The sequence below is a fragment of the Ammodytes marinus genome (assembly GCF_949987685.1).
Source record: "Ammodytes marinus genome assembly, chromosome: 17".
Lineage (NCBI taxonomy): Eukaryota > Metazoa > Chordata > Actinopteri > Uranoscopiformes > Ammodytidae > Ammodytes > Ammodytes marinus.
Window position 1 is genome coordinate 19,272,566 of NC_137221.1, and position 11,782 is coordinate 19,284,347.

General features: G+C 45.0%; 2 protein-coding genes across 2 annotated transcripts; both read right to left on the bottom strand.

Annotated features, from left to right (window-relative positions):
• Positions 1-1,885: 1,885 nt before the first annotated feature.
• Positions 1,886-3,724, bottom strand: twist1a (twist family bHLH transcription factor 1a). The gene is made up of 2 exons (XM_080046129.1): positions 2,929-3,724; positions 1,886-2,435 (listed from the first exon to the last, which is right to left on the bottom strand). Exon 1 carries the CDS (start codon positions 3,549-3,551, stop codon positions 2,961-2,963), a length of 591 nt encoding a protein of 196 aa, XP_079902255.1. The 5' UTR covers positions 3,552-3,724; the 3' UTR covers positions 1,886-2,435; positions 2,929-2,960.
• A 2,170-nt stretch (positions 3,725-5,894) lies between these two features.
• On the bottom strand, positions 5,895-6,332 carry LOC307264471 (protein Fer3-like; the record flags this gene model as incomplete). The annotated part of the gene is made up of 1 exon (XM_080045886.1): positions 5,895-6,332. The coding sequence occupies one exon, from the start codon at positions 6,330-6,332 to the stop codon at positions 5,895-5,897; it is 438 nt and encodes a 145-aa protein (XP_079902012.1).
• Positions 6,333-11,782: the final 5,450 nt, after the last annotated feature.

Sequence of the window (11,782 nt, forward strand, 5' to 3'; positions counted from 1 at the left end):
GCCTCTGCCCGGTAGTGTTTAAACAACCAAACAAAAACCATGGCCGTGGGCCTGCTGTCGATGCAGAGGAGGAGAAGTCCGTTTTTCACAAAGAGTTACAGTTTCTGGGCCGTTGATAAAACACACACGGGGCCCTGCCTGCACCTTTTGACATTTTTAGACCCGTTTAAGGACTCGAGAAGCCCCGAACACGCAGATCTAAACTGTGATTAATGAGCACGAGAGAGTGTGTGTGTCAGTTATCAAAGAGGCTGTCATAGCACACTTAAATCCAGAGAGCCAGATGCCCCTTGTGCTGATAACAAGCGGTCATCCCATTACCTTCAAACATCAAAGGGTGGGAGCTGAGTCTCAGGAGTCCTCTTCCCCATCTCTCTCTCTCTCTCTCTCTCTCTCTCTCTCTCTCTCTCTCTCTCTCTCTCTCTCTCTCCGTGGAATGTATTTCCCTGTTTTCTAGGCGTGAGAAATATCCCTGTCTGTGTGTATAACCTATACGTGTGTGTATGTGTACGTGTGTGTGTGTGTGTGTGTGTACGTGTGTGTGTGTGTGTGTGTGTGTGTTTGGAAGCCTCAGAGGTGACATTCCTGCGTGTCAGAGAAACAGCCTCAAGTTTAAGATAACACGGCCACGGTGATCTACGGGTGGGAATCGATTCCCCCCCCCAGTGGCAGGCCAGGGCCTTGGGGTCAGGGCTGATGGCTTTACCTTCCGCACGCACACACACACACACACACACACACACACACACACACACATACACACACCGTCATGTCAAAACACAAGTTATGCTGCATAAGTATCCCTCAGAAACCCTATGGAGGGATTGTAGAGCACATTATGAGCTGTTTGTATTGTCCTCGGTATATCTTTCATCTATGATATATCTTCAATGATACCACTACAGCACTCCTGTGATAGCCCCAATCCTCTAGGAACGTCACGGTATTTGACTTTGACATAGTCGTCCTAAGAATTTATTACGGGGGCATTTACAGAAGGCTGTAGGAAGATAAAAGGCAAACCAGGTCTATTTCAAGTGGGCTCCTTCTCTACAGGTTGATCTGTGTGGTCCAGAGGCCTCAAAATTAAGAGAAGATTGATGTCTCCACAAACCTTAATCTAAACCGTTAAAATCAGGAGTTATATTTAGGAAGAATTTGACAACCAATGGTTTTGTGCATCAAGTGCATTACGATTCAACTGTGTAGAGATAGTGTTGAGTTTTGTTCTGATCATTTATGGTGCTCATTTGTGAATAACCTCTTCTTTTTTCGTATGGGTACTGCAGACATAAATCAAAAAATCCCAGTCTATTCGGTTTGCATTACTTTATGACCCCTTCCCCCTTAGTTTCATCCTTCAGAATTCTTAAGGGTTAGCTTCGGTAGCACCTGCAGGAGACTCCCATGCTGACCCGTGGCTCGGAGGACATCTGGGAATATCATGCATGCCTCCCACCGCTCCACACATTCACCCTGTTCAAACAGACCACCAGCTAATTATGGCTTTCCCAGATCCCCGAGCTCAAGAAATCACTAAAGAATAAGCCAGCGGCATGAGATGTTTTCTTTTGCCCCCTCGACTGTGGTTTAGTTAACTGGGGATTCAGCAACAACCAATGAAAACAAACTCTCTGCCTAGGCTCAAAGCACTGAGGCTATGGGAAATGAGTTTGTTTCAGAAAAATGCCAGGTATTTAACATTTTTCTTTTTTTGCATGTCAAATAAACCACCCTCGTGCCTTCAGCTGATGTTCTTTGAGTCGGCCTGTTTGTTTTGTTTTGTTTTATTATTATTATTATTCAGCCTGTTGTTGTAGAAGTCACGTTGAGGTCTATAATGAAAATCCAGACAGAAAATCCAGACAAACGAGAGGTATAAGCATGATAATTAAAACATTTTTTTATTTCAAGAAATTACCAAATATTTACAACGCTCAAAATGTGCAGACTCCAGATCCATTTAGCATTCTGAGATGTACCAAAAAATAAATAACTTTTATTGAAGCGGGGGAGAAGGGTAGGGGGAAGGGGGAGGGGTGGTAAAGGAATTTCCAACCTGTGTAGAAAAATAAATACAAAATACTTCATTTGCTGTGAAACATTGTCACAGGGAATGTGGAATGAGCTGTCTGGTCTTTTCTCTCATGTTTCAACGCAGAGCAGTTCCTCGGAGCTCTTCATTGTTTTTTCCGTTTTTTTTCCGACAACATTCATAGTCGCAGTGGTCCTTTCTTCTTCCTTCATATCCGTCCTGTCTGTCCTAAGTGCTCCCTTGCAAACATAACAGGTCCCTGCAACGGGAAATATTAAAAAGCCCGCTCTTCTCCAAGGAGGCCTGCAGCATGGCGGCTGGGCCTCAGCTGTGTGTTGTGGGCCACCTTCAGTCCATCTGAAGGGTCGGCCTGATCCACTGCTTCTTCAGTCTGGATAATCTGTGAAAGAAAAAAAAAAAGAAAAAGTCAATACATAGAAAATGGATTCAGGTTGTTTACATATTGCTTCAAGTATGTGTATGCTCTATTTGCAGTGCTTTATTCTCATTGTAAGCTATGTGGTCAGCAGTATGTACAAGTTTACATCTATGTTTTGATAAAATATTCATATTTAGGCCTTCCCCTTAACTTCTAAGTGTGATGTGTGAATATCACATTCTGGATAGTGAAGCCTTGTGTCTGTTTTACAAATAACTGAAGTGATTGTTTTTGTACAGCCTGTAACTGCACCCCTTTCATTACGAAACGAAACAGTCTTATTTTGGAGGTGTTTTGGGTGGGGATGCCATTCAGATGTTGCTGCCAAAGTATAGTGGCCCGTTACTTTCCTGTTTTATCCGTGCGTAAAATGCACATGGTATTATTTTTGGCACAGCTTGTGTCCCTGGAGGTTGTAGTATACAGAGAATGCAAAGAGGCGCTCACAGCCTACCTGTGCTGTTGTCCCCTCCACAGCAGCCTCTGCTAGTGGGAAGTAGTAGACAGGGCACAGGCGTCCTCCATCCTCCAGACGGAGAACGCGTAGCTCAGCCGCTCGTGCGCCACGTAGCTGCAGCTGGTCCCTCGCGCGTCCAGCTCGTCGCTCTGCAGAACCTGGTACAGGAAGTCTATGTAGCGGGACGCGAGCTTCAGCGTCTGGATCTTGCTGAGTTTGTCCGAGGGCAGGGTGGGGACGATCTTACGCAGCGACGTGAACGCCTCGTTGAGGGACTGCGTGCGTTGGCGCTCGCGGACGTTGGCCATCACGCGCTGCGTCGCGAGGTCTTCGAAGGAGAGCTCGGGGCTGCTGCTGCCCTCGCTGCCCCCGCTGCTGCCCGCACTGCCTCCGCCTCCACCTCCACCTCCACCTCCGTCGCAGGTCTTCTTGCCCTTCTTCTTCCCGGGACTGGGACTCTCCATGTCTCTCTGGTCCTTCCCATCCTCCTCCTCCATGTGGCCTGCGCTCCTGCTGCGTGCTGCCCGCCGCTTCCTTGCGCCTCTCCGCGGTAGCAGCCGCTCGGTCTCCTCCTCGCTGTTCCCCGCACTGTCCATTGGGGAGGAGTCCTCTTCCCGCATCGTCTGTTCTTCCACAACTTTTCGATGGGCCTGTACAGGACCGTAACTAGCCTAACCCCTGACCCTATAGTCCGCCGAGCTGGTTACAACATCAACAAACAACCACAAGTAATACAAAAGGAGGCCTGCAAATATAGGATGTGGCCTGCTGGTGTAACGGTAAATCTCGTGCGCCACGGAGTTTGGGAGAAGGTGTCTGCCAGAGTGGGACGACCCGAGGTTCTTATAGCGGGGAGCGGGCAGGAGGATTTTGGGGAGCGCTGTGATTGGGTGAGGAGGGGTGTGTAACATAATACTGCAGGAGAAGGAGAGTTCGAGTTATATGAGGAATGGTGGTTAAGCCGTGCAAGCTCCTTTAAGATTATGAAAGAGGGTGTAGTGAGCGGTGTTACTGAATAATATAGCCTAGGTGTAGATTTGCACAAGAAAAGGAACTTCTATAGTGATCAATTCTTTCTCCCTTCCCCACTCAATATATTCACTCACTTATTGTTAATTAAACAGAACAAGTGGAATATCGGTTTATGTCTATACAATTATTTGTGGCATTTTTTTTTTTTTTGCATTTAGCTACAATGTTTTCATTTATATTTTCTGTTTTAAAAAAAATTGCAACACTATGTCAACATGTCCTACGTGGGCCTTTTTTCCACTTTTTTTCCAATTACAAATACATACATTTTCTCCGCACAAGCCTGTTAGGCCTCAAGTCTTCCTACAGGGTCTAGACACGGCCGGAGATGGGATGGGAGCAGCAGTGGCGGTGAAAAATATCAGCCCTACTGAAACACAGTGGGTCGTCACACAGCAGGAGGTCTCTGCTCGTAAGAAGAACCGAGGTGTTTATTTTCCCGTCAGCTGCCCCTGCGTTGAGGTATGCGCTTAACTGGGTCGGACTCCCGCGGGGGTCTCGACACCGCGGCTCAGGTTTAAAAGACGGGCCGTCCCAGGGAGCTCTCAGGGCGGATCCGTGCTCACAGCGGGGTCGCTCAAGGCGGTGTACGGCTGGAGCTCAATGCAAACACTGGAGGTGAGGAGGCGATAAAGATGGACGGAGGAAAGGAGAGAGAGAGAGAGAGATGGAGAGAGATAAAGAGAGAGAGAGAGAGAGAGAGAGAGAGAGTGAGTCTTAACACGCACATATGACCACCCAGCTCTGAGGCCTTCCATGAAATTATATAAAAATCCAGCAGAGGTAGTATAAACGCGGACTGGCCACATTTTGGTGAGGTGGACTGTGATTGATTTACCTATAGATGACATGCGAGGAGGGCCACAGCAGGCCCAGTCTGGTCCCATTGTATAGGATGAACCGCCACCAGCGCCTTTCGGGCCTCCACCACCCTGCACTATAGCCTACAGTAGCCTTTATCTCTCAACCCGAGACGGAGAGCATGTCTGAGGGACGTCTGTCACTCACCTTTTGCCTCTGCCGGAGCTCGTCTCCTCTCTTTCATCATCTCGCTGACCCAATTCACACCTCAGTGCCAGAGATAACATCGAGCGCAATACAGTGAGCCTGGGATTTGCGATTCAAATTCGCCGAAGCTTTCCTCATTAGCACGTGACGCGTTTGATCAGGCCTTTAACAGCCAACATATCATATTTGTAGCCTACTAATTTTCTTTTTTTTAAGAAAAAACAAACTAACAAACAAGCTTCCCTTGTTTCCAGCCACACCTGTTCAACGTCAGTGGGACAGGTGTGTCGCTCTCCAGGGTGCTGAAATAAAACACCTGAAGCAATGGCTGGCATAGCAAACCCTTGAATATTTCCCTATTAAGCCTATAGCCTACCTTCAATTGGAAGTTATATCCAGTGTTATTGCTTCAATCCCCTTTACTTTTAAAATGGTATTGGATGCATAGGCCTACTTCTAACAGAATACACGCATTTAGGCCATAAAACAGTCATGTGCATTGATCCAGCATCACCGTCACATTGACCTGAATAAGTTTGGATTGAATTTTCTCCATAGGCTAACTGTAATTCAGAACAAATATATAACAAGTGCATTTTCATAACGTTTAGATTTATTTTTTAAAGCAACAATAATCATATATATTATGTGAAATATACGGTTCTCTCGGCTTTTCAATTACGTCTGCCATTGGCATGGGCCTGTCACGCTGTCACTGTTATAGGCCTAGGTTTTTAAACATTAAAATGTTTTTTTTTTAAACCCATCCGTATGCGTTTCAATATTTCTTCAAAGCCATTTGTATAGTTCTTCAGGCTAATTTCAGAAATTGACCCATATCACAGTTTGGACCAAGAAGAGTTCAACAGTTGCTTCCGTGTCACCAGCGTCAAACTCAGACCAGTCCAGTCCAGTCTCTAGGTTCATATCGGACTATTTGGACAGCTTTGCTCCAGCAGCTCCGACATGAAGGAGATGTAGACGATGGCCAGACGGAGTGTGTCGATGCGGGACAGTCTCTTCTCGTAGGCGAACGTGGGAACTTTCCTCCTCAGGTCGTCGAACGCCTCGTTCAGGCTATACATCCGCTTCCTCTCCCGCACGTTGGCCGCCTGCCGCTGCACCACGTTGATGATCCTCCGCCGTTTGGACCGGCTGTGGTGGTGCCCGTGCAGCGCCCCGCGGCTGTAGTACCTCGGTGCGCCCACCACCAGATGCTCGCTACAGGTCTCCAGGTCCAGGCTCCAGGGCGAGTCGCTCAGACGCGTCTGGTCGTCCGGGCTGGATGGAGCAGTGTCCACCTGCTCGTGGTTTGGTTCCAAAGGGTAGGTAGACTTTTGCGCAAACTCCGTCAGGTTCATGATGTCGGGAAGAAAATGTATTAACGTGGTGGAGTCCATTAAGCGGCCTTGCATCTCCTCATTCAGTCCCAAACGGCAGCCTCACAGAGAATATGCCACTTTTATATCTATCTGTCTGCTGTTCAGTAAAGCGCACAGACTGACGCCAAGTAAAATAAAAACTCCCCGGTCTGGAAGTCATTCACCGAACACAGAGACTGAAGCAGGAGAGCATCTCAACAAGTAAATCCAAAAATTCTCCAAATCCGGTCAGAGCACCACAGGGTGAGATCCTATTTGGCTGATGTCCAAGGGTCTTTTCCTGCTGTTTTAATAAGTCGCCTATGCCTCCTCACAGCGCCCTATCTTTCATGTGCACCCCAGCTCTAAATTGGGTCCATTTCTAATGTTAGCTGGGCAATGAATGGGTTGAAACGGAGGATGGAGGCTTAAAAAGGCAGAGAGGAAGCTGGAGGGACCCACCAATTGATGTGCTGTCCTCCTGGAGGCCCTTAATGAGCTTCTGAAGAACGGAGGCTCTTGACAGAGGGTCACACAGTCTTGTTTGCTCTCTCCCCTCTGCCTTAGAGGCTAAATAATGACACTTTTATCACTTAGACAGGCCAGGAGAAGACCAAATAGAACATTCCCTAACAGTCGCTATACACCACACGCTTTTCTGTTGCAAATTAAAGCAAATAACTGTCGGTTCCCATGGCAGGACAGAGTCCACACTGTGGGACCTGAGAGAGTCACTGGTACAGCACTACAGGCCTCTGAGGGCCTGGTCCTTTAACTCTGAATTAGTGAGACCAAATGTATTATTGTGGTGGTTGATTAGGATGAGGATGATGATGATGATGATGATGATGATGATGATGATCATGGATAGTTTGATCATTTAAATCTGACCTGAATGATACTTCCTTTCTAGGTAAAGCCTTACTAGCCTTATGCACTCAGCTATTTCCATTCACATTCCATTCAAAATCACATTTTGTCAAAATGTGTGAATGTCTCCTAACGATCCGCTACCTGTCCGTACTGTGTGCACTTCTAAAAAAAAGCTGGTGTTAATACACCCACTGTAGCTAGCAACAGGCCCGTTTACAGAGCCTAGGCTGTGCATTAACAGTGGATTTCTTTTCAGCGCACACACTATACGGACAGGTAGCAGATCGCGAGGAGATATTCACTGATTCTGACAAAAAGTAATCTCGAACAACAAGCTTTCTCCAGAATCGCAGACTCCACCTTTAATACACAGTTTCTGCACCCTTTCACATGCTTCATTTGTGTGAGAGGCCATTTTGAGAGGCAGTATGCTACACATTTTGCCTTAGTTGACCTGCACTGATTGGCTGCGATAAATCCCACACAGAGCCTTTTTGTCCAGATGCTGTGTTGAAAGCAGGGGGCGACATTGATAGTGTTGGAAGTTTTGAAATGTATAACGTTGCTCTCATGATTATATGAAAAGGCACCAACATTTGACTTGCGAAATAGAAATAGATTTTTGTAATATTAAAATGTTATTATACAGTCTCTTAATCAATTAAAAATAATTGAATGGACAGCAATAGCAATACATGTTGCTTTTCACCCACAAATGTAGACAAAGGCAGTCTCCGGAGTTTTAGTTGCTTGGGGTTGAGTAAATCACTCAAGGGCAACTTCACAATTTTTTTCTGAACGTTGCTGAACTGTGTTGTGCTGGTGGTTTTCAAATCCCAGACACACATGATGAGAGATTGTTTCAGTTACAGAGGCATTCAAATTCAAACTTTCAGCTTTACACAACTGGACAAACTACCTCACTGAACATGCTAATAGTTTTTAGGCTGATGAGGTCTTGTTCTTGGTTTACCCCTATGCAGATTGGTGTTACATCCCAGAACAGTACACAAGATGTGTTGATTTATTGTGATGTGAGCCTAATAAACAAGTGAAATGACAGTATTTAGTCCTCCTTAACTTGGGAACATGAGATGTGCTACCTTTTCCATGCTTTTAAGCACACCTCTGGAGCTCTGTACATATCTGCATTTTAACTTGCCATTTTGGCTTACAGGTCACGAATGTAGGCGTCTGATAGTATGTGTTCAGGAATCTAGTGTTCTTGTGCAGTACTTAGAATTGTAAGCAGTGTTTCACAAATAAGGTAATGGTTTATTGACCATAATAAATATTTTTTAAGTGTTTATTAATGTCAACCACTTTAACTCCTCACATGAAGCATTCAGAACTTATGGTAATTTGTAATAATATAATTACCAACTGTTTTAAAACGGCCTTAATTATTGTTCATAATACACTGTAAGACTTTGTTAATTGCATTACCTTTTTATCAGACATATTTGTTAATAAACAGTTAAAAATGCCCTTACACCATTATAATTTGTTATAAACCATTACGTTTTTATATTCTGCTTATTAATGCTAAATAGGGGGCAGGTAAAATCAAGTTTATTGCAAGGGATAAGTAACTAATGAAAAGTAAATAGAAGAAACGTTTACCCCTTGCCGTTCAATGAAAATGCTTATAAAGCTTTTCATATTTTTGACACTTTCCTGGATTATTACTTACAGTAGCATGTTAATGGAGCTCCTGGTAGTGTGAATTTGCAGTGATACTAGTTCTACCAATAACAGATAGGCTACTAAAAGTGACTGTGTTTTTGCTATTTGAAGTGCCTTTTGCATTCCTGCGTGCTATTTTCCACAGACACAATTGTTTGAGCGTGGGTGTTTAAGTGTATAGCCTACACACACTCCAACCTAAGTGTCATTTCTCCATCTCCCTCTGATGATCCCTCTTCCTCCTCGCTCTCTGTTTTCCTGTCAGGCAGATAAACATGATGAGACATTCCGCCGGTTGTCCTGGTAACGCTGAGAAAGCACAGCTGGGTGGGAGAATATGAGGTAATCTCACCCTGGGGCTGCTGGGTAAATATTGGTCTTAAATAAGGAGTAAAACCCCAAGAGAAGCACACACACACACACACACTCACTCTCACACACACACACACACACACACACACACACACACACACACTCTCACTCTCACTCTCACACACACACACACACACACACACACACACACACACACACACACACACACACACACACACACACACACACACACACACACAGGAGAGACACACACTCACACACATCTACAGGGGTTTATCCCTGTTTTGTCAGAGTGGAAACACACAGGACAGACCTTCACGGAGAGACTCGCTGCATTAACTCTGTGGTGTGGCTAAATGTTTCTGGAAGTAAACAGTGGATACAATACAACTTCAAAGTGAAACTGAAATTTAGTCAAAAGAAAAAAGAAAAAGTTATATCCAGTCAAATGGAATTTCTTCATTTTTGAATAAGATTTGGAGTTTACAGTCATGCTGGCAACTCAATATGGCAGTACACAATGAGCAAAATGCTAATGTCAGCATGCTAACATGCTGAAAATTAAACGTCTAAAATACCTATATTTAGCAGGTATACTGTTTACTATCTTAGGTTGGCGTGGTAGCATGCAGTGAATGTGTGTAACAAATGTCATGCCAACCCACCCGAAAGTTGTGGAGACTTTATTTTTCAAACTCAAAAACACAATAGGCCTAACAACCACTTAGTGGCGCTAGGGAAAAAGTCGAGAATTACCAAAGTCATTATGATGAATCCAATAACATTCCTGAGTCTCAGACTCCCTTCAACAAGGCAAAATGAGAGAAAGAAAAGAAACCAAAGTGGTTGACCAACCAAGTGTCATTGCCATTCACAAAGCCACAGCGCTAGCATGGCTATTAAAACCTGCACATTTCTGAATATGACAGGTTGTTTTGTTCATTTACTTTGCACCTATTATTAACTCAGTGTCTAAAAGAATGAAAACTACACTTCAGTATGGAATTTGTATTGAGTAAATCTACATGGAATGGCTCCAGAATATCCAAATGCAGCCTGGAACTTGCATGCATTATCTTACTGAGGGAGCAATTTTCTCCAAATCCCTATTGGACATCGTGGTCCACACATATCTTCTGAAAACCACAGTCAATATCTGAGTAGGCGGCTTGGGAAGCGAGCAGACTTTCGTGTCCTGTGTGTGTTGGGAAAATGTAATTTCCCTTTGCACTTGTGGATGCTTAATGTGTAGGCCCGCGTATTGTGCTTTCACGCCAACGCATTTAGTAGCTTTTTAAAATACAGAGATCACTGGAGAACAGTATGTGTTCAGTGTGCTGCCCCAGAACAGCCAGAGTTGTTCTCACCATGTAAATCTTTTTCTTCCTACTCCTCCTCTGGCTCTGGTCCTCGGTGTGCTGTAAGAACACGGCCAAATCTCTCCCACCACAACAGTAAATCTGAAACTAGACACTTTCTCTCTGTCTCTCTTTCTCTCTCTGTCTCTCTTTCTCTCTCTCTCTCTCTCTCTCTCTCTCTGTTCCCTTCTCAGCTTTTTGATTTGCTCTCCTTGACTCTGTCTCTGAGCTACTTCAACTGGTGCACTGATGGAACATACATACAGCACAACCTTCACTCCCATATTGTTTTGCAAATTGTGTGTGAGTGGAGCAACTCAAAACTCAAAAAGGTTCTACAAAGACTTTCTTAAAAAATGGACTCAGGCCTAAGAAGAGACGGATTGCTACAGTTGTTTATTGACTGCACACTTGGAGTTAATAGACGACATATGCACACAACATAATGAGACATATGTATGGCGGAATCATTATACGTATACGCTGGTGAACCTTGTGTAATATTGCATTGGGAATGTACTGTAAATGCTTTTTTCGGGGCCAACTTGGAGTAAGCATTTGAACATTTGAGATGGGAGAGAGTTAGAGAGGGATACAGGGGGGAGAGTGAGGGAGATGAGTTTAACTCCTGACCTCTGTCACGCTCTCTCTCTCCACACCCAGAAGTTGACTCATTGGTTCGCTCGTCCAACCCTCCAACCTCGAAAAAAATCTCCTCCTCCAATTGGCTCGCCAACAGAAAAGTCACAGGGGGTGTTTACACGGCAGGGTTCCAGCGTGTGCAAGTTGGATAAAGCCCAATACCACATCATATATCTACCCCCCCCCACCCTCCCCGACACACACACACACACTTTCTCCAAACCCTCCCGTCCCTCTCGCCAAAACTGCTGCGTGCCCTCCGCCCCCCCTTAGAGAATTACCCTCCTTCACTTAGTCCAACCTCTCAATACCTCTTAGCTCTCTCCCTCACCACCACCACACTAAAAACACACACACACATTTCAGCACCTTGCCTTGCCCCCCAACCCCCTTTCTGCTGTCTGAGTAATGTCTGTGTTTATTTTCTGAAAGGTCACCCATCTCTTGACTGTGTATTTTAAGGGTGCCCCGTTTCATTTGTTTTAACTGTCATATTTTTCGTCTCTGGTGTATATGCCGAGACGCATGATAGGCCAGGGGAGGCTGATGCAACTCATT

Bases quoted from the DNA above. Each gene is read 5' to 3' on its own strand.
- twist1a (XM_080046129.1), bottom strand. From the start codon at position 3,551: ATGCGGGAAGAGGACTCCTCCCCAATGGACAGTGCGGGGAACAGCGAG.